Raw genomic sequence first — 22,869 nt, 5'->3', positions numbered from 1 at the left:
GAGTGAGGGTGGGGGAGAGCGAGCGACAGAGATGGGGGGATGGAGTGAGCAGGGGGCAGGGCCTTGGAGAAGGGGCGGGATGGGGCATGGTCTCAGGGAAGGGGCAGGGCAGGGCATGGATCTTTGGATTTGAGCGATTAGGCAGTTGGCAGCCCTACGGGGCGGGCATGTGTGTGAAAGCCCTAGGTGTGCCAGAAGAGCGTGCCTAGCAGCGCAGCCGACAGCTCGCTGGGCACCAGCCAGCACAGGCACAGCACCACCCAAATGTCAGGTGGCCCGCATCCGCACGGGCCCATTGACTATTCTGCCCTGGGGCCCAGAATTGCTGTCGGTGGGCCTGATGGGGTGAGGGTGGATGAGATCATCTCTCTCTTGATGGACATAGCCCAGCAAAATTAAGAACCTGATGCATATGCCCAGCTAACAGCTTTACTCCTTTAGGGTCTTTTGCTTTCGGCACTGAAGGTACGTCCTGGGTTCCATCCCTGCTAATGCTATGGTATATGTTTGTATGTGATGTGGGCTCATTACAGCGGAGCTGTACTGCAGAGAGTTCTGAGCACATTTTGAATCAATAGAGTGCTCTCTGATCCGGTCACCCCACCACCACCTCCTCCTCCAGGTGCATTTGGAGACACAGGAAGGAATAGCCCCAACTGACACTCCCCTTCTGAATGTGGAAACGTTGGCTATTGAGCATTTTTTTTTTTTTTTTTTGCTTTTTTTTGTCAAGTCGTGTGTTTTAATTCCCTTCCTTGTTTTTGGGCTTTGGCTCCGTTGTTCCCTCATGCTGGGATGGGTCATTGTCACTGCAGTACGCAGTGGCTTCCCCACCTTGGTTGTAGTGCAAAGCACTGAAAGCAGCACTTAGACAAAGCAAACATCCCACCCTTGTGGAACTCAGAGCTTTCACCTCACGGTGCCCAGTGCAATCTGTCCTGTTTTGGCAGTGACTGAAGGGCAATGCCTAGCTGACAACCAGCGTGAACTGCACTGATTGTTTCGTTCCTGTGGACTGACCTGCAAATCGCACAAACCCACCATTACATTAACTGGGCCCAGCCATCTCCACATAGAGTCCAGACACTGAATGGGTCCTGGAGACTCAACCGCCTCCTGCTCAGGGTTAAGGTTTATGTGTGGGAGCTGCACGCAGATTGGATTTCAGCCTCAAGGGTTGTTAGTCGACCAGACACCTTTTACCAGACTTGGGTTCACAGCTAATGGCCATGTGCCAAGAGTGAGATCAGCCTGAAGAAGAAGAGTGCAGGGGCTGCCAGGGGTGTGTGTAGTGCCTGGTGGGGGGAGCTAGATAAAGCTGCCTGTCTCTGAGAGTGGAATACAAGGAGACATGGGGCAGAGCTACAGCTGGTTCCCTGGCCTGTGCCCAGTGGGCTGGGTGGGACAGCAGGAGGCAGATTCTACGGAGGTTCAGGTCAGGAGGCATTTTTTCCTCTTGATTGCTCAACCTGCAATGTAACCCCCAGTGCAAATACAACAGCCTGGGGGTGAGCTCACTCTAACCGTAACAATACTGGAAACTTCTCCGAGTCTGTCTGCTGTAACTTATGCTGCCTTCTTCCCTGGGCTTGCGGGGGGTTGGATCTGACATAACTTGGAGCCTGTACCCATGGATCCTCTCTACGGGGGCTTCTCAGGCTCCAGGGGCGTATACCAGGCATACGACTTTCTCCCTTTTCCCATCCCAAAGCCCAGGAAGTGAAGGGTAGCAGCGAGCCTTTGACATTTCCATGTGTGGAAGGGATGTGAGAACTGGGACCACCTTGAGTAGAAGATTGTTACTGTTCAGGACCCCTACTCCAGTGGTTACTGGAAATTTGGCCCAGTAAGGCATAGTAAATTGAAGGCTGTACAAGTAAAGAGCCTGGTGATGGAATATGGAATTTTAGTCATGTGTGAGGAAACACAGGGGAGAGGGGGGAAACATTGCTCCATCACCCTTGGAATCCAGGGCCTGGCATCTTTTACAAGCTTAGCTATCTGACAGATTTGGATAGAGACTGTCCTTGGGCAGAGACAGGAACGCCAAGCCCAAGGTGGCAGAGACTTTGTGTGGGAAGAACAGACTGTCTAATAAACCTCTAGGAAAGGAGTGGCAGGTTACAGAAATCCTGCTGTGATTCCACCAGAATTAACCCCACAGCGAAGGCCAGCAGAGCAAGCCTACCCGAGGAACAAACCCTGGTATATCCAGATCATCTCGGAAAGTGCTGGTGGAGCAGTGGGAGACCGGGTATCTATCTAGGCATGCTCTGCATGGAGCTTCCTCTTAGATAAGTATGAGGCACCCATTATTTTTGTCATTGTGTTTCCTGTATATAGTGTTCCTCATCCTATCTTTACCTATCTCTTGGTGCGTTAACTTAGATTATAGTCATAAGTGTTAGAAATATTAATATACCTCACTTGTGACTGATTATTCATTAATATTTCTAAGAGTTTAGCTACTCTTCCGTTAAATAGAGAGATTATGGGGTCAGCACTCCCCCATGAATCATTTGCAGAGGTTCAGTGGAAGTATGTATTTAAACTACCCTCTATGGCAGGGGTTCCCAAACTTGGTTCGCCACTTGTTCAGGGTAAGCTCCTGGCGGGCTGTGAGACACTTTGTTTACCTGAGCGTCCGCAGGTATGGCCACTCGCAGCTCCCAGTGGCCGTGGTTCGCTGTTCCTGGCCAATGAGAGCTGCGGGAACCCCTGCTCTAAGGAAATGCAAATAAGCTGTCACAGCTGGTTTTGGCTAGAAGGAAGCAGCTGTGACAATCCACTGCTAATTATCTACCATGAGATCTCAAAAAGCCTGGACTGGGAGCATTTCCTGGATAAACAAAGATGCAGACAGAGGGGTACTGGGTGGGGCAGTGCTGGTACCTGGCACCAGTAGTCAGGAAGCCCCACTGTTGCAGTAGCATGTGGCTTCTGACTGACTTAATCCTATCATCTGAAATGTCTTCACTCTATACACCAGGGATAAGGGTAAGGGCCGGCTGCCCAACAGCCTGGCACATAGGTGCAGACTCCATGGGTGCTCTAGGGCTGGAGCACCCATGGGGAAAAATTAGTGGGTTGCTCTGCACCCACCGGCAGTCAAGCTCCCCCCTCCTCACCGCCTTCTCCCCCCCCCCCCAGCGTGCCGCATCCCCGTTCCTCCCTCTCTCTCCCACCCTCCCTCCCAGCGCTTCCCCCCACACCGCCTAACAGCTGTTTGGCTGCATATCGGACTTTCCAGGAGGGAGGGGGAGGAGCAGGGACACAGCATGCTCAGGGAAGGAGGCGGAGAAGAGGCGGGGACTTAGGGGAAGGGGTGGAATTGGGGCGCGGTGAGGGCGATGCAGGGGCAGGGGGGGGGTTGAGCACCCACGGGGTAGAGGGAAGTCGACATGTATGGCCTGGCACATGCCTCTGTAATGCTAATGGCTCAAAGCGAATGTGAAGGCTGCTAGTGCCTTTGTGATTTCGAGCCCAAGCTTGTAAGAAATTGTGTTTGTGTGCAAGAGACTCAGACCAAAAAGACATACAAGGTAGGATTACTGTTAGCAGAGGGTGAAGTTATTATGACAAAGAGGCCCTTTGGCAGAGGGTCCCCATTTTCTTTGCAAACTCCTTTCATCTGAGGTCTGACAAACTCACTACACCAAATACATGTCTTGTAGCATATTTATCCATAAGGGGTAACATGTAAGGCAGGCCTGCACAACAGGCGGCCCGGGAGCCTCATGTGGCCCGCGTGGGCTCACTGTGCGGCCCGCAGGGGTTGAGTAGGTGGGCTCACTGTGCGGCCCGCAGGGGGGTGGTAGGCAAGTGGCAGGTGAGGGAGGGCGGCTGAGTAGGTGAGAGGGCGGGCAGTGGCAGGGAGTGAGTAGGCGAGCCGGGGGAGTGGGGGGCTGAGGAGGCGGGCGGGCAGTGGCGGGGGGGGCAGGTAATCCGGTGGCAGGGGGGGCTGAGGAGGTGAGTGGGCGGGCAGTGGCGGGGAGTGAGTAGGCAAGCCAGGGGAGGGGGGCTGAGGAGGCGAGCGGCGAATCGGTGGCTGACCTGTTCTACTGATCCCCTCTCCCAGGGCCAGCTCCAGGCACCAGCAAAACAAGCAGTTTCCTAAACTGGAAGGCCAGACGTGTTACACAGGAAGGGGTGGAGTTGGGGCGGGGCCGGGGGCCTAGAGGCACGAAAAAAAGGGAGGGGCGGCCAAAACTTTTTTTGCTTGGGGCAGCAAAAATCCTAGAGCCGGCCCTGCCCTCTCCAAGGGTTACAGCTGTCTGGAGGTGCTGCCTTCCACACCTTCCTCATTCACACCTCATTCATTCAACAGGGCAATTGATTACAAAGTGCGGGGAAGATCTTATTCTACTTCTAACAAAAAGACATTTTTCTTTTACCTTAATTATACTACCTTAGGGGCCCGCTATAACAAATTACCGAGGTTCAATACTGTTTTTTCAGTTGGGCGGCGCTGGGGAAGGAGGGTTTGTTTCCGCAGGGCAGGTGGCCTGGGGGGGGGGGGACGTCTTTCGGCGGCGCCGGGGAGGTTGTTTCCGTGGGGAAGGTGGTGCTGGGGGGGTGTTGTGTTTCGGGGGGACTGGGTGGCGCTGGGGGGGGGGGGGGTTGGCGGCGCTTGGAGGGTTTCGGCCCTCAGCTGTTTTCTTTGGAGTAATATGGCCCTTGCTGCTTTACGAGTTGTGCAGGCCTGATGTAAGGTATCTACAGGAAGCTCACAATGTATTGAGACTCAATCATTGTGAGAGGCATGTACAGATAATATTTAAGGAATAAATGTAACTATATTGAAAGTATGCTTTATGGTCTTGGAGTAAAAATGAGGCCATAGGATAATTCCAGCAGGACGGAGTTGCCACCCCTTCCCGGTTAGCCAATGATATAATACAAGGCTTAATTGTCTAGCATTGCTGCATCCCAAGACTAACAATGGAAAACTATCAGAGTCAACTGCAAACAATGGAAACTACGTGGAGGTAAAAGAGGAACATTACAAGAACAGACAGGGGATCGCCCTGTCTATGAATAGAAACAAAAGATTTTTCAGCATAACAGAAGTCGGGGAGAGGCAGGCTGTATCCATTCACTGATGAAGCTTGTGGAGCGGGGATGTTTTTTGTGAAAGTCTGGATTCTGGTTTCTGTGAAGCCAGCCAGTTCTGCAACAGACTGAACTTTGCAGGGGAAATCTACTTTATTAGACAGGAACGGTAACTATTAATAAGTGTAGGCCCTAGTTTGCATTTTCTGATTTTTGTTTTGTAGTGTAACCATTTGTTTCTGCCACTCTCTGCTATCTCTATTCTTTCTTGTAGAGAAAGAAGAGGAGGGTTATTTAAGTGCTGTACATTTTACAGGGACAGAGCTTTAAGGTAAAACTGGTAAACTGAGGCACGCCACTCCTTTTGGGGCAGAGGATCTGAGATTTCTGTGAGTACCCGTATCAGGGACTGGACCTCACAGGGGAATGCTTCAAGGGGCTCAGGGACTGGAGTGCACCTACTGTTAACCTGAAGGCATGGACAGGCCTGGCATAGTCCAGAGGAGAGTGCCTGAAAGAGTGGTAGTGGTAGGCAGCTGACACCCAGCTACCACCAGCAAGACTCCCTCACGTGGCAGGCAGGGGGTAACAAGGTGACTCACAGTCCTGGGTGCTCCAAGATCCCTCACAAATATTATAAAGCTATTAATGCTGAGCACCCAAAAACGTTTTATGGGCCTTACAGAAACAAATGAAGACAAGGGCCAAATTCTGGCCCCCACTGTAGCTCCTTTATGTTGGTCTTCTGCTATGAAGAGATTAATGGTCCCTCTAGGTAAGAGATTCCCCATCATCAGAGCATACACAGTCCTAGCCTACCTCCCTGCAGCTCCTGGCATAGGAAGAGGGGAGGGGGTAGACCAAGAGCATGGGAAGAGAAATGACTAAAGGGCTTTGTGCTCTAGCTATTCTGTGGAGCAGCCCACAGGCCACTGGGTCTGCTCTAACTTACTCCAAGGGCTGTCCCTCCAACACACTTGAGGAGGTCACAGGGCTGTGATGTAGTCCTTTCTTGGTCATTCTTCTAGCCTATAGCTTGGAACAGTGGCTGTTGCTCCTTGTGTACTCTATATGCACCCCATTGGCCACCGCAGCCCTCCATAACCCTACCCCCACAGAACACTTAATTAAGGTGCCTGGTGTGAACCCTCTGCACTTGTTTCAAACAAGGCACCTTAATTAGTCACTGAGAAGGACTGTTGCTACAAATGCTGCTCCCTTGTGAATTCACTAAGCCCTTTTAAAATATTGGCTGATGGGTCCATACACAAGTTTGAGCATTCTGAATCCTGGTGTATGTGACCTTTGGAGTTACCCCCAATACTCACCGCACCTAGCACGTATGCTCCTGAACATACTGGCATGCGGCAGACCAGGAGTTGCAGGATGGGATACACCGTGGCAAATGAGATAATTCCAAGAACTTCCCATCCCATACTAGGGTCAAAAAAACAACCAACCAAGCCAGCCCAGGATGCAGCTGATCAAGTGAAGACAGTCCACACACTTGTAGCCACCACATGACACACTTTATAGTCACAGTGGTAAACTGCATTATGATGTCCACTGTTATACTCCTCTTCTCCTAGATGGGCTTCCCATCAGAAGCACCTAGTAGACATGATCATTACTTGGAGTACAGTGACTGATTTTTTGATAAGGCATTACAATTTCCAGGTTTTAATTTGTTTGAGTAAGTGAGGGGAATGGATGGGTTACTCACACACACACTCAGTAATCCCATCATAGGAAAACACACATCTAATTTTGGGACTTTGCCCTATCTGATTTTTGTTATACTTTTCAAACTTTTTTTCTAGGGAGGAGCCCTGTGTGTCTAAACACAGATGAGAGATACCGTGCTGTGTATGCTCCAGTGTTGTGATACCATGGTGACTTCCTTTTGAAAAAATTGTAAAGAATGAATAAGCATCCTCTATGCAATGGCCATTGTTTCCTCTCTTCTGCCACAATGAGTCACTACATCCCATTTGATGGGTTTTTTTTAGCCAAATACCATAGCTGAGTAATGTTTGAGCTGATGTTGCTGAACTAAATACAATTGTCACCAGAACTGTAAGAATTGTGTAATAATAAATAATAATAATAATTAATAAAATCACCTTTCCTGAAAAAACAAACTAACCCTAAAGGGGAGATATTTGGTGCTTTTGAGAACCTAATGTATTATACATTTTACATTGTAATGAATGGCTACTGTGTGTGTCACTGCCCTGTACTGGATAAAATTAGAACTATTCAACAATACATTCCATACTGTGAGCAAATAAGAGAGATGCTCCTTCAGTTTAAGAGGTAGAATCTTGTGGTTTTGGAGTTCTCTATCCCTGCTGTAATGGTGACTTTCTGAATGGTCATCATAACTGTGACGCCATAGGTGGCCAGAGGTTTGTCACAATGTAACTACGGTTTCTGATTTTCAGGACTCTTTACAGAAATTGTGCCTTACTTATTATTAGCAGGAAGTCGCTCTGATTGCCACGTATAACAGTTTCCTTTCTGAAATGAACCAAAACCCCGTTTCCTCATTAGTGCAAAATTGTAACCATAAATTGAAAACAGCAGCAGTAGGATCTGAAATGAACAATGAAGGGTGTCTTGCCTCCACATCGTTCTGATGAAAAGCGATCTTTAATGCTTTTGGCCTTTAATTGCTTGCCAATTCTAACTGAAAAAACAATGGCGAAAACACAACAGCAAATATTGGGAATGCCCATCCCTTTGTATTTTGTACTAAACAATGATTTTCAGAGTCTTCCCTTCAGTTAGTTGCACTTTATCTCTTTAAACTGAAATCAAAAAAGTGTTCTCTATAGAGAAGTGTATTACAGCTAAGTAAAGTAGTGGGGTAGGAACCAGTGGGAAAGGTGTTCCTGCACTTCTGACCTCACATGCACTGGACTTGCGAGGTCACGCCCCATGGAGGGCGCCTTTTCTACAGAAACACACCAGGGGCTGGGGGGGGAAGGGATCACACCAGTCAGGGCAGAGTTCCTGCACTAAAAAAAAAAAATAAAAAAAAAAAAAATAAAAAAAAAAAAAATCAGGACTACATTACACCCCATAGCCTCATCATCTACTCCCTCATTAACCAATTTCTTTCTCCTGCAGCATTGTGGATATGGGCATTCTTCCCCCTACTAGCACCTGCCTGAAACCACAAGCCAGCGCAGTACTGCAGTCTGGCCTAGAAGCTCTCCTCTGGTGAGTTCAGCCCTAGCAGTGCTAACTGCCTGGGGGCTGGAGTAGATTACTGAGATTTTTCACTGCAGGATTTAGATCCTCTCCCTGGAATAGGCACTCCCTAGACTTTCACCTTGCTCCATGGTTCATCTTGAACTTTTTACTCCTGGAACCAGTTGGAACTGCAGTTGCATAAACTCAGTGGCCGGCAGCTCAGGAATGAGCCAGTAATAGACATATACAGCAGGAGGGATGGATATACATTCCCTTGTGTTAGTTTTAGCTTAACACGAGCTTGTTCAGAGATATGGTATATGTGCTCATGTTTTTGTTTTCTCTGTACTGCACAGGTCTAAATTTCTCAGGAGCCTGCCTGTGTGCAGGGCCAGCTGCCATTTTGAGATTGACTTTTGTTCTCTTTCTTGTTTTGTTGTTCTCCTTTAACTTAAAATTAGTCAGTCATTCAGACTGAAAAAAAATATGACGATTCCAAACAAGTGACCAAAGGAAAGAGAGGCCAAGATCTTTAAAATGAGATACTGTCCAGCCAGGCACGCATGGGCAAGGCTGCTTTAAATCGCTCAATATTTGCTCTGAAGCACAAAGTACATGCCAGTCATGGCAGACTGCACAGAGTGCTCGAGGGATGAGACCACAACAGTTAGTGCCAGGGTTGATTGAAGCAGAGGTGGCAAGGGACGATGTAATAGGAGACAAGAGTGGAGAAGGAGGAGCAGAGTTAAGGGGCCTAGAGGGCGAGGACAAGAAGCTTGAACTTTATGCAGTGCAACAGGGAGCTAGAGGAGGGTCTCAGATGAATGTGTGTGAGAGTGATGTGATCATCACAACAAACAAAAAAGGTGATCTTGGCAGCATGGAGGTGATGCAGATGTTAGGGCAGCCAAACAGAAGGAATTAAGCTTTCCAGGGCAAGGATCATCTTTTTGTTCTGTGTTTTTACAGTGCTTAGCACAATGGTAACCTGGTCAATAACTGGGGCTGCTAGGTGCTCTGGCAATACATATAATAAATAACAGCAGTCATGACTGGAGCTGCGATGCTGGATGAGAGTGTTGACTCTTTGGACAGAAAGAAAAGGATGGATTTTAGACGTATTGCGGCGGAAGAAATGTCAAGATGAGACCATACTAGGCCACCATGCCCCTGAGCCCCAATCTGATAGTGTTTTAAAATCAAAATGGGTCAATACACTAGAAGGTCCATTATGAAGTAGTTCCCAAGGGAATGCTCAGAAATGCTCCTGTACCCATGAAATTGCATATAACATTTCCTTCCTCACTGAATTTTTTTTTTTTTAAAACTGCAGGACTAGTAGATCCACTCTGCACAGTTGTCAATTAAAAAACAAAACAAAACAGTCCACTGCACATTGCAGAGAGGACAAGAGAACAAACCACACACAGCAGCTATTAGTCACATCACTTAAGGCACTACTGAAAGGTGCTCAGACACTACAGTGATGAGCGTGGTATTAGAACCTATATAGAATAGAAAATTAACTGTAGTATGTTATACAGTGGGGCCAGATGGCAGCAGGAGAGAAATTGATGGGAGGTATACAAGCCCCAGGATGATCAGAGTCTGTGGACTGAGGAGAGGTTACTACAGGTTAATTAGAGCTCCTGGAGCCAATTAAGGCCCTGCCAGAGACTTAATAAAAACCCCTGCTTCAAGCAGATAGGAGGAGGGAAGAAGATCTGATTGTAGTTTGGAGAAGCAGTGTTGTTGACCAGAGGATCAGAGTACCTGGGGAGGGAAACAGGGCTCAAGCAGAGCAGAGGGACTCCCCAGGCACAGAGGACTGAGAGAAACCCTGCCCAAGGGGAGGGAGGGTAAGAAGCCAGAGGAGAAGCTGAAGGGGCAGAACGGGAGGTAACCTAGGGGAAAGAATTGCAGCTTCAAGTGCTCAGCTGCTGTCCATAGGGCCCTTGGGCTGGGACCTGGAGTAGAGGGTGGGCCTGGGTCCCCTTCTCTTCCCCACCAGGGCACTAGCAGAGCTGTTGACACCCAAGAATAGAGGCAAGAGGCAGCGCCCTGACCCATCACACAAAGGAGAAACATGGGACCCACCATAATAGCGTTGGGCACTTGTCTCATATCATCATTATTAATTCAGACAGTGGTGCTGCATACAATGGACAAAGAAAACCAAATCCAATCTGGAGGAGCTTTCAACGAAGGTCAGATAAAACATGATCATCAACAATACAAGGGGAGAGGGGAAAAGGCAAGGGGGTGGAAACCGGAGAGAGAATTAAACAGTTATTTAAGAGTCTATCATGAAACACTAACAGGTGCCACAACTGAAAATCAAACAGGTGATTTCTGTCTTACCCAAGGCTCCTTGGCAGATATCTGTGCGGGTGGCACCTCCAACAATAAACTGGGGATTAGAACACAGCTCCTGGAATGAAATACATAAAGTACTTAATAAATAGACAGGCATAGGGATAGGCAGCGTACTTAAGATGCTAGAGATCCCAAGTCTGTTCCTTACCGACAACTTTAGTTTCTGTATGTTTGCAGCCACGGTGTGTTATGATTAAGGCTGCGTGTCTGTCATGGAGGTCACAGAAGTCACGGATTCTGTGACTTCTGCAGCAGCCAGCAGCAGCAGTTTGGATACATGTAAGCAGCAGCAGTTTGGGTGTGTGCAGGGGGTTGGGGTGCATGGTGGTGCTTACCGGCGGGGGGAGGCTCCCACCGTCATGTCCCTGAAGCTCCTAGCAGGGCTGGCTCTAGGCACCAGCTTCCCAAACATGTGCTTGGGGCAGCACTCTGGCCCCCCCCCCCCCCCCCCTTTTTTTTTTTTTTTTTTTTTTTTTTTGTGTGTGCCTGAGGCAGCAAAAAACCTGGAGATGGTCCTGGCTCCTAGGCGGAGCAGCCAGGAGGGCTCAGCACACTGCCTGCAGTTGCTGCCCATACAGCTTCCATTGGTTGCAGTTCCAGCCAATGAGAGCTGCAGAGCCAGCACTCTGACAGGAGCAGTGCGCAGAGCTCCCCTGGCTGCCCCTCCCCCTAGGAGCTGCAGGGACATGCTAGTCAGAGCTGTGTAGGGAGGCTGCCAGCTCCGTCAACCCTCCCCCCCAGCACCAGCGGGGGTTCTGGGCCATGAGGTGCCACCCACCTCCCCCTCAGCACCTGCAATCTGCCCCCCCCAGAGCACCTGCGGTCCCTGGCCCAAGTTTTAGTTAGGGGTATTTTTAGTAAAAGTCATGGACAGGTCACAGGCCATGAATTTTCATTTACTGCCTATAATCTGTCCATGACTTTTACTAAGAATACCCAGGACTAAAATGTATCCTTAGTTATGATTGCCCCCTCCATTGCAAAGCATATCAAAACCATTACATAGAGAGGATACCACCGTGTCAAGAATGGAGCAGAGCGGGGCGAGGGGGCCGGTGTACCAACACAGCACAACAATGGGGAAGGGAAATCATGGCCAAGGAAAACCAGGGCAAATATCTGTTTTTACAACAGGCACAATTTGAGGCCTATACATACAAGATTTTAATGCCTAATCTTTGAAGGACCTTGAGACAGTTAATTGTGGAGAACTCCTATCTACCTTGGAAGGATTAACAGCTGAGAGGACTCTGCTGGGATCTGAATGGGTGCTTGGCAATTGCGGAATAAGCGCCAGCTGCTTTACGTTGCCAGGGATGAAGGCTGAGTGGCATGTTGTATAGAACAGCCTCCAGGTCTTGGACAACTCATCCCTGTGCTAAGAAAAGCAGCTTTCTGTGGTGACGGATCAAAATGGTACCCAAAGCAAACATGCTTGTCTGCAGAGGTGATGTAGGCTCGAAGGCAAAACATAAGCAGCAGAGAAAACTTTGTACAGTGTCAGCCACCCCACAGCGGGTTCCCTGAATAAACAGAGCTTTGGTGACCAGCCCCTTCATAAAATAGCATATTGATTGGGCTCTAGTTGTTTGGCTCTTACCCCTGAAGGATTTTTCCATTTGTTTTTGGAGCTGTTTCAATGTTCCTTGGGGCCACTTTGAGCCAAATTCCTCCCTAAGGAGTTCCTACTACACCAAGGATGAATGTAGCTCTTTGCAAAGGGTGCAGAATTCAGAGTGAAGCTTTGACTAGCTTTATTCAGCTGTACATCTACAAAAGATTGTTTAGTGCCTAAGGGCTGGTCTACACTTAGTCCGGACTTCGGACTAAGGTACGCAAATTCAGCTACGTTAATAACGTAGCTGAATTCGAAGTACCTTACTCCGGACTTACCGCGGTCCAGACGCGGCCGGAAGTCTCCCCCCGTCGACGCTGCGTACTCCTCTCGGCGAGCTGGAGTACCGGCGTCGATTGTGAGCACTTCCGGGATCGATCCCAGAACATCGATGGCGTGCCTCCGGACCAGCCGGTAAGTGAAGACTAGGCCTTAGTGGTAAGGGATGCTAGACAGCTGGCAGGAAAATATAACCTTCCTGTATTAGTCAGGGTAGAGGAAAGGATATTTGGAGAGGAAAGGGGTGTAAATAGGGACAATAAAGTGGAAAAGACTATCACGTGATTTGGAAAATGAAGAATGAAGCAAGCAACATTAGTAGGATGAAGAGAAGGAAAAGAAATAGGTAGTGATGGGGACAGAATCCATTGTAACAACTCCAAAACTTGACAGGTATATTTCACAAGAGACCTGTGTAGCTGTAGGCTGTGGATCTCAGGGTGGGGATGGTGTGAGAGTTGGGACATGAATTCATGCCTGTTTACACCTGTTTGATATGAACAAACCATGCTGAATTAGTTAGGTAGATTGGGAATGCAAACAAACAAGTCAACTAACAGCTGATAACAGCCCACTGGCACTATTACATGTAAAAAAAAAAAGCTGTCTTCAACTGAAAAACATAGTGGGAGGGCAATGGAATGTGAATGCGGATTCTTGTGTCTTGCCCTTCATGGAGTTTTGCACTGAAAACCAGCCATGGTTCTGGCTGGCTTAAATACTGGCTCCTATCTTAAAAGTAAAAATATTTCCTGTATCGAACTCAAGATAAGCAAGATATCTGGCATAACTATGAAATCGATGTGAGAGGAAGATCAGGGCCCAAGTTTGTATCAATATAGCTCCCCTGGAGTTACTCCGGCCTTACACCAGGTGACTCTGGCCCTTGAACTGGACTGAATCTCTTTGACGTTCAAACAGAGTGTCACTTAACCTTCCTGTTCATTTTTGTGCCTCAGCATTTCAAGCCCAGAAATTCCCACAGTTCCCACAAACCTTCCAGCTAGTTTTCTAGACCAAAGAGGTTTGAATAAATCCAAATTGAACCGCTGGCATTTTTTAGCTTTGCCTGTTACACATCGCTGAACCATTAACTTCCTGCATCTGCTCCCTCATGTCTTGGCTGCGTGACAGCTCGGAGGTGCCCCCCTTGGTCCATTAGCAGCGTGCTGCTATTCTGGGAACCAGTAATATCTTTTCTTCTCTATGGGATAGGGGGAAAGTTTTCAATCAACAGACAGGCTTTCACTGCTGTGTGTGCTGAGCTTGGAAAGAGTGCATTCATCCTCCCTGGCTAAACAGCTGTCAGGTAGTCCTGCTTAGCCAGGGTCCTCCAATCCATGTGACTTCCCCCTCTCCCTTTAAGAGTAACCGTTTCTATAACCCAGTCAGGTGTAAGTTAATCTCTCTTCCTGCTAAAGATGGGTCCAAGCCAATAAATGGAACTCCTGATCCAAATCCCCAACCACTTTAGGGTAGTCACATCCCAGGGACTGGGTTTGGTTCATTACTAAAGAGAAGGACCTAATGCAAAATTCAGAGCAGATCCCTCCCTAAAATTCAGAGATTGGAGGTTAAGATTGGGGGGGTTGGGCCCATCTGCAGTTCTCGTGCTGTCATGATGCACTGAAAAATCCAGCTTTTCTTTTTATAGAAAGTATCCTTTGACTCTTTCGTTTAGAAATATCTTCCTCCCCCCAGGACTTCTCCTGGATATGGGGCGAGGGGGAAAGCCCACCCTTACCCCTGCAGCCACCCCGCACAGCCAAGTCTGCACAGCTATTCCTGACAATGGCATGGCTTTGCCCTGTGCTTTACATTGGCCCCCTTCTCTCTCCCTCCTCCCTGCTGCCCATGGGGCCCCTCACGCAGGTCTCTTACCGTTGGTCTCTTCCACGTGATGCCCTGAGTTTTGTATGAGTTTGGTCCCAGTTCCTTGTACCCCAGAGAAGAGGCAATCGCAGGGAAGGATGGATCCTGGAAGAGTTTCCCTGCCTGAAGGCACTCGTTCCTCAGCGTCTCAAAGTCCTGACTGAGGTACTTAAACGCCTTTGCGTTAGAGCCTAAACCCCTGGCTGTTTCCCTCTCCTTAGCTAATTTAGCTGCAATCCCAGACATGTTTGCCTCCTCCCGCTGCTGCTGGGGTTTTGCTGCCGTCTGCTTTCCTGTAGGTAACATAAAAATGCAAACCTCTGCTTAGCAGAGGCGTAGGAAACCTGAAGTAAACAGCACCAGCAGTATTGGGAGCCAGAACAGCTGGTGAATCATCATCAGAGGGGGAAAAAAATCTGCAGCAAAAGCTGGGTGTGGCTCGTGCTTAAAGCTGCAGCTTCCCTCTAGTGTGGGTAGTGATGCACGGTGCCTGGATGTTAGCATCTGTCAACTAGTGTTACTGATAGTTACATTCCTGCCTGTTTGGTAAGGTGGACGGACTGCTCCTAACTGGGATGTGCCTGTCCAATGCCTGTTATCCCCCTTAAGCAGATGTCCTTTTCTTTGTTTTTGTTTTTTAACAGCCTCCTCCCTTGATCAGAAGTCTGCAAAAACTGGCTCCCAGCATGGGAAGAGAATCTGTGACCTTTTTGTTCCAAAGCACAGACCTCTGCCATTTGAACTAAAGGGGTGACCGCTTAGCAGGTAGGAATCAGCTCTTAACCACTGTGTGGCTTAGCCATTTGAAGGGGACATGACTCACCTAGCCAGTGTGTTATACACTCCGACTGTCAGGGGGAGCTTCTTCTGAGTATCTGAGGTCCGTAGGAGTAAAAATCCCATACCCATCACTTTCTCATGATCTCTGCCCTGGGCTGTCAGATGGAATAAAACTCAAACCTTTGGGCACCAAAGCCCAGGCCTCTACCCTGTAAACTAAAGGGGATAAATGTACAGCCTGTACTGAATGTAAAACTTCTCTTTACTGCATTTCCTCTTTAGTTCCTCCACTCCAAAACTGGCTGTATTTGAAAGTAATGGGTGACGCAATGTTTATATTTTGTAACCTGCTTTGGGAATCTCTGGAATTTAAGGCTCTGGAGGATTATCATCACCTTTCCCTTTGACAAAACTACATTTTGAGGGGATCCTTAAATCTTGAAACACTTTCTATTGATGCTGTACAAAACACCCAGGAAGAGGAGCAAACTGAACATTAGCTGTACAAATGGCAGGCACGGGCCTTTCCCCATTGCATTGTTCTGTTGCCTTTCCTGGAGTTCCAGGTAGCAAGAAATATCTACAATTACCTCTGTTACTGTTAATTATTTATATTACAGTGTCACCTCGAGATCCCAACAGATGCCCCGTTGTCCTAGGCACAGTCCTTGCCCCGAAGAGCCTACTGTCTAAACCAGGGCTTCTCACAACAAATTTTTTGGTGGCCTCAGAATGCAGCCACCAGCTCTTGCTGGTGGCTGCTCTGACAATTTTTCCTAAAATACTCAATTAACTTTAGGAAAAACAAATGAATATGCACATATCCATGTCCAAATCATTGTCATTTATTTATGTAGGGTTTTTTTTAGCAGACTCAATAATAAAAATAATGTACAGTTGTCTCTATTCCTGCTGGACCTAAACAGAATAGAAACACAAATAAGGTACTTTGCACATGCTTGTCTTTTTACTTTTTCTTTTGCTTTTTTTGGTTGCTTTTTTTTTTTTTTTTTTTTTAGGCTTGCTAGCTACTAAGTCTGCTGTGAAAAGTGATATTAACAAACACACAAATATCACTTTTCACGGCAGACTTATTCAGCCCTGGCAATCCCAGGGACAAATTGAGCCCTGGATAGGGAGGTGGGTATGGAGACAGCGGGAGCCAGGGGCAGTGGGGCACTAGGGGAAGCAGTGGGGGCTAGAAGTGATGAACTCAGGGAACAGAGCTCAAAGCCCTGGGGCTGGAATCTGCCACCTGCCACCCCAGGGATGAAGCCTGACCCACCACCCTTGGGAAGGTGGGGAACTCACTGGCTACCTGCTCCTCCAGCTTTTGTGTCTCCAGAGAGGGGCCACTGCTTTGCCCCCACCCCAATAACCACCCAGAAGGCTGTGGCAGCAAGAAAAGCCCCTGGTGGCTGCATGTGAGAAATGCTGATCTAAACAGAGAAAGGAAGTGTTATTACACCCATTTTATAGATGGAGGCACAGGGCAAGTAAGTAATTTGCCCAGGATCACACAGAAAGTCTGTGGCAGAGCCAGGAATTGAACCCAGCTCGCCTGAATCCCTGTATAGTGTTTTAACCTCAGTTCATCCTTCCACACACTATTAGTCCCCTATATAGTGTGGTTATAAGTGAAGGGCTTCAGCTACTCTGACTCTCAAGACGGTGGCTGCTAGTGGTGCCACCTGACATGGGACATTAGCTGAAAATCCACCCCCCTGAGTGAGGTAGTTATACCAACCTAACCCCCAGCAACGTAGCTACCACCTCTCAGGGAGAAGCTTTCCCCTCAGCATAGCTAGTGTCTTCACTAAGTGCTACAGTGGTGCAGCTGTGCCACTGTCTGCAGTGCTGTAAGTGTAGACAAGCTCTGAGTCAGAAGCAGGCACAGCCTGTTTTATGGAACAGTATAAAACCAGCACAAAGAAGATGCTCTGCATAGTGGGTTTTGTGCGTACTGTCCTTTTCTGAACAGCTGAATGGACAATGGACTGAACTCATCCCACATCACCCCTGAAAGGGTTAAAATGGCTTACAACATAAGAACATAAGAAAGGCCATACCGGGTGAGACCAAAGGTCCATCTAGCCCAGTATTCTGGCTACCGACCGTGGCCAATGCCAGGTGCCCCAGAGGCAGTGAACCTAACAGGCAATGATCAAGTGATATCTCTCCTGCCATCCATCTCCACCATCTGACAGACAGAGGCTAGGGACACCATTCCTTACCCGTCCTGGCTAATAGCCATTAATGGACTTAACCACCATGAATTTATCCAGTTCTCTTTTAAACTCTGTTTATAGTCCTAGACTTCACAACCTCCTCAGGTAAGGAGTTCCACCAGTTGACTGTGCGCTGCATGAAGAAGAACTTCCTTTTATTTGTTTTAAACCTGCTGCCTATTAATTTCATTTGATGACCCCTAGTTTTTGTATTATGGGAATAAGTAAATAACTTTTCCTTATCCACTTTCTCCACATCACTCATGATTTTATATACCTCTTGTGACGGATTGGATCACAGAAACCCCCTTGGGAGCTGCCACCTGATGTGCCAAGACTACCCCTGTTCCTGATTTCCCTGCCAACTCAGGACTCCAGCATCCTGTCTTGCGGAGCCAGACCCTCCTGTCTTGCTCCAACACAGACCCAGGGTCTGAATCACTTGTCCCAAAGCTGCAAGTTTACCTGAAAACAGCTTACAGAAGTGTGTTTGTCTCTAGCACTCAGATGCCCAACTCCCAATGGGGTCTAAACCCAGATAAATCCATTTTACCCTGCATAAAGCTTATGCAGGGCAAACTCATAAATTGTTTGCCCTCTATAACACTGATAGAGAGATATGCACAGCTGTTTGCTCCCCCAGGTATTAATACATACTCTGAGTAAATTACTAAATAAAAAGTGATTTTATTAAATACAGAAAATAGGATTTAAGTGGTTCCAAGTAGTAACAGACAAAACAAAGCAAGCAAAATAAAATAAAATGCGCAAATCTATGCCTAATCAAACTGAATACAGATAATCTCACCCTCAGAGATGCTTCGGTAAGTTTTTTCTCAGACTGGACACCTTCCAGGCCTGGGCACAATTCTTTCCCCTGGTACAGCTCTTGTTGCAGCTCAGGTGATAGCTAGGGGATTCTTCATGATGGCTCCTCCCGCCCCTTGTTCTCTTCCACCCCTTTATATATCTTTTGCATAAGGCGGGAACCCTTTGTCCCTCTGGATTTCCACCCCCCCCTCACTGGAAAAGCACCAGGTTAAAGATGGATTCCAGTTCAGGTGAGATGATCACATGTCACTGCAAGACTTCATTACTCACTTGCCAGCACACACATATACAGGAAGACTCACAGGTAAATACAGCCATCTGCAGACAATGGGAGTCATCAAGATTCCAAACCACCCTTAATGGCCCACACTTTACATAATTACAATAGGCCCTCAGAGTTATGTTTTATATTTCTAGTTTTAGATGCAAGAGTGGTACATTTCTACAAATAGGATGATCACACTCAGTAGATTATGAGCTTTGTAATGATACCTTACAGGAGACCTTTTGCATGAAGCATATCCCAGTTACATTATATTCACTTATATTTTTATAAAACCATATAGACTGCACAACATCACACCTCTATCATATCCCCCCTTAGTCTCCTCTTTTCCAAGCTGAAGAGTCCTAGCCTCTTTAATCTCTCCTCATATGGGACCCGTTCCAAACCTTTAATCATTTTAGTTGCCCTTTTCTGAACCTTTTCTAGTGCCAGTATATCTTTTTTGAGATGAGGAGACCACATCTGTACGCAGTATTCGAGATGAGGGCGTACCATCGATTTATATAAGGGCAATAATATATTCTCAGTCTTATTCTCTATCCCCTTTTTAATGATTCCTAACATCCTGTTTGCTTTTTTGACCGCCTCTGCACACTGCGTGGACATTTTCAGAGAACTATCCACGATGACTCCAAGATCTTTTTCCTGACTTGTTGTAGCTAAATTAGCCCCCATCATATTGTATGTATAGTTGGGGTTATTTTTTCCAATGTGCATTACTTTACATTTATCCACATTAAATTTCATTTGCCATTTTGTTGCCCAATCACTTAGTTTTGTGAGATCTTTTTGAAGTTCTTCACAGTCTGCTTTGGTCTTAACTATCTTGAGCAGTTTAGTATCATCTGCAAACTTTGCCACCTCACTGTTTACCCCTTTCTCCAGATCATTTATGAATAAGTTGAATAGGATCAGTCTGAGGACTGACTCTTGGGGAACACCACTAGTTACCTCTCTCCATTCTGAGAATTTACCATTAATTCCTACCCTTTGTTCCCTGTCTTTCAACCAGTTCTCAGTCCATAAAAGGACCTTCCCTTTTATCCCATGTCAGCTTAATTTACATAAGAGCCTTTGGTAAGGGACCTTGTCAAAAGCTTTCTGGAAATGTAAGTACACTATGTCTACTGGATCCCCCTTGTCCACATGTTTGTTGACCCCTTCAAAGAATTCTAATAGATTAGTAAGACACGATTTCCCTTTACAGAAACCATGTTGACTATTGCTCAACAGTTTATGTTTTTCTATGTGTCGGACAATTTTATTCTTAACTATTGTTTCGACTAATTTGCCTGGTACAGACGTTAGACTTACCGGTCTGTAATTGCCGGGATCACCTCTAGAGCCCTTTTTAAATATTGGCATTACATTAGCTAACTTCCAGTCATTGGGTACAGAAGCTGATTTAAAGGACAGGTTACAAACCTTAGTTAACGGTTCCGCAGCTTCACACTTGAGTTCTTTCAGAACTCTTGGGTGAATGCCATCTGGTCCCGGTGACTTGTTAATGTTAAGTTTATCAATTAATTCCAAAACCTCCTCTCGTGACACTTCAATCCGTGACAGTTCCTCAGATTTGTCACCTACAAAAGCCAGCTCAGGTTTGGGAATCTCCCTAACATCCTCAGCCGTGAAGACTGAAGCAAAGAATCCATTTAGTTTCTCCGCAATGACTTTATAGTCTTTAAGTGCTCCTTTTGTATCTTGATCATCAAGGGGGCCCACTGGTTGTTTAGCAGGCTTCCTGCTTCTGATGTACTTAAAAAACATTTTGTTATTACCTTTGGAGTTTTTGGCTAGCCGTTCTTCAAACTCCTCTTTGGCTTTTCTTATTACATTCTTGCACTTAATTTGGCAGTGTTTATGCTCCTTTCTATTTGCCTCACTAGGATTTGACTTCCACTTTTTAAAGGAAGTCTTTTTATCTTTCACTGCTTCTTTTACTTGGTTGTTAAGCCATGGTGGCTCTTTTTTAGTTCTTTGACTGTGTTTCTTAATTTGGGGTATACATTGAAGTTGGGCCTCTATTATGGTGTCTTTAAAAAGCGCCCATGCAGCTTGCAGGGATTTCACTTTAGTCACTGTACCTTTTAACTTCTGTTTAACTAACCCCCTCATTTTTGCATAGTTCCCCCTTTTGAAATTAAATGCCACAGTGTTGGGCTGTTGAGATGTTCTTCCCACCACAGGGATGTTGAATGCTATTGTATTATGTTCACTATTTCCAAGCGGTCCTGCTATATAGTTACCTCTTGGACCAGCTCCTGCGCTCCACGCAGGACTAAATCTAGAGTTGCCTCTCCCCTTGTGAAGCATCCGAAGAAGTGGGCTGTAGCCCACGAAAGCTTATGCTCTAATAAATTTGTTAGTCTCTAAAGTGCCACAAGTACTCCTGTTCTCTCCCCTTGTGGGTTCCCATACCAGCTGCTCCATGAAGCAGTCATTTAAGAGGCTATTTGACAGGAGGGGCTGCACCTGGGTGAGGTGTAGGCTGGCTATACTGAACCTGACCCAGCTGGCCTCCTATAAAGCCAGAAAGAGGAGAGCACAAGGAAGCTGTTGCAGGGGGAAGAGAGTCAGCAGTTACTCTCAGGCTTGCAAGAAAGGAGTAGGAAGAAACCCAGGGACCACAAATCAGCAGCTAAGGATTATACAGTCTCACGCTTGTGCCTGTTTTCCCTAGGCTTCTTCCTACTCCTTTCTCTCAACCCAGAATAACTGCTACTGAGTCTCTCCCCCTGCAGCAGCCTCTTTGGGCTCTCCTCTCTCTGGCTTTATAGGAGCCCCGCCTCCTCCTGCCCAGCTGGATCAGGTTCAGTTAAGGCCGTAGCCAGCTTACACCTCACCCAGTGCAGCCCATCCTGTCAAATAGCCTCTTGTGAGCCATTGTGACCCTTTCAGGGGTGGTTGGGGTGAATACCCCATCACAGCACCCCTTACCAGTTCTTTAGGCCAACTTGCTGATGATATCAATGCAGCCTGTGCAGTCCCAGTGACAGCTGAGGTTGCATATGCCATAAATCCACACAGATTTCTCCTACTGAAGCGTGATAAAAGACACCAAGCCACACCTGTCTCTAAGCAGCTCCACCTTGCTAGGACTGCTTTGTTTACTCCTGCAGCCTGAACCACAAGCATAATCCCGGTTTGGGTGGAGGAATCATAAGGTTCTATTTAGACCAAGAGCTGCTTTGATGTGTTCGCATTCAGGGCTCTAAAATAAAACTGTGACTTTTTTGTTTTGTTTTTTCAAATGCTTGTTTGTCTTTCAGGAATAGGAAAAACAAAATCCTAAATGCTTTATTTAGCCTTTCCCCATTTAGAAATCTCCCAAAGCCAGCTCTCTGAGCTGCCTTCGCCCACTCTCTCACTGCTGAACCTAAACCCTCACTGACACCAGCCTGCACGTTGGGTCCAGTGCTACAGTGCTGGCTCAGGCCAAACTCTTGTTGGGATGAAAGGAAGTTTTGCATAAGAAAGATTACAGCATTGTCCTACACTGTCCGCAGTTACAATACAGACAGCCCATAGATATCCCAACGCTCGAAGTAATACAAGCCTTTTAGCAAGGCCGGCTCTAGGCACCAGCAAAGCAAGCAGTTGCTTGGGGCGGCAGATTTGCTAGGGGCGCAAGAATCCAGCATGGGAGCTGAGAACCAACAGGGGGCCCTGGGAGCTGTAGTTTCTTGGTTAGCTCCCTGCCTATAGAGCCAGCCCTGGAGCAGGGAAAGAACTACATTTCCCAGAAAAACAACAAGGAGTCTGGTGGCACCTTAAAGACTAACAGATTTATTTGGGCATAAGCTTTCGTGAGTAAAAACCTCACTTCTTCGGATGCATAGAGTGAAAGTGAGGTTTTTACTCACGAAAGCTTATGCCCAAATAAATCTGTTAGTCTTTAAGGTGCCACCAGACTCCTTGTTGTTTTTGTAGATACAGACTAACACGGCTACCCCCTGATACTTGACACCATACATTTCCCAGTATTCCCTTGGCCCCAAGCAACAGGAAGGGGTGTGGGAAAGGCATATGGAACTGAAATCTGCAGCTTGCTGTGAATGGTAGGAAGAGAGCCAGCTCTAGGTTTTTTGCCGCCGCCCCCTGCTGCCCCAGCTCTGGCCCCCACCTGCAGTCCCCTGTCGCCCCAGCCCTGGGCTCTTCCACACACCCGCTGCCACCCAGCTCTGGCCCCCACCTGCACCCTCCTGCTGCCCCAGCCCTGGGCTCTCCCCCACCCACACCCCCTGCCGCCCCAGCCCTGGGCTCTTCCCCCCCCATGCCTATCTAACTGCTGCCTGTCCCCTGACTGCCCCCCCCGAACCCCTGACCCATCTAACCCCCCCCTTCTCCCT

At 47.4% G+C, this 22,869-nt stretch overlaps 1 protein-coding gene across 1 annotated transcript in view; it reads right to left on the bottom strand.

Annotated features, from left to right (window-relative positions):
- CAPN2 (calpain 2) overlaps positions 1 to 14,800 on the bottom strand; it is a gene marked incomplete at its 3' end in the record, with an annotated part of 48,980 nt that extends 34,180 nt beyond the window's left edge. The window contains 2 exon segments of the mRNA XM_034764656.1: positions 10,612 to 10,681; positions 14,402 to 14,800. Of these exon segments, the coding sequence (XP_034620547.1) occupies positions 10,612 to 10,681; positions 14,402 to 14,698 (367 nt within the window).
- Positions 14,801 to 22,869: the final 8,069 nt, after the last annotated feature.

The sequence above is a fragment of the Trachemys scripta genome, chromosome 3, assembly GCF_013100865.1.
Source record: "Trachemys scripta elegans isolate TJP31775 chromosome 3, CAS_Tse_1.0, whole genome shotgun sequence".
In the NCBI taxonomy this organism is placed as follows: Eukaryota; Metazoa; Chordata; order Testudines; family Emydidae; genus Trachemys; species Trachemys scripta.
This window is presented reverse-complemented; position numbering and strand designations above follow the sequence as displayed.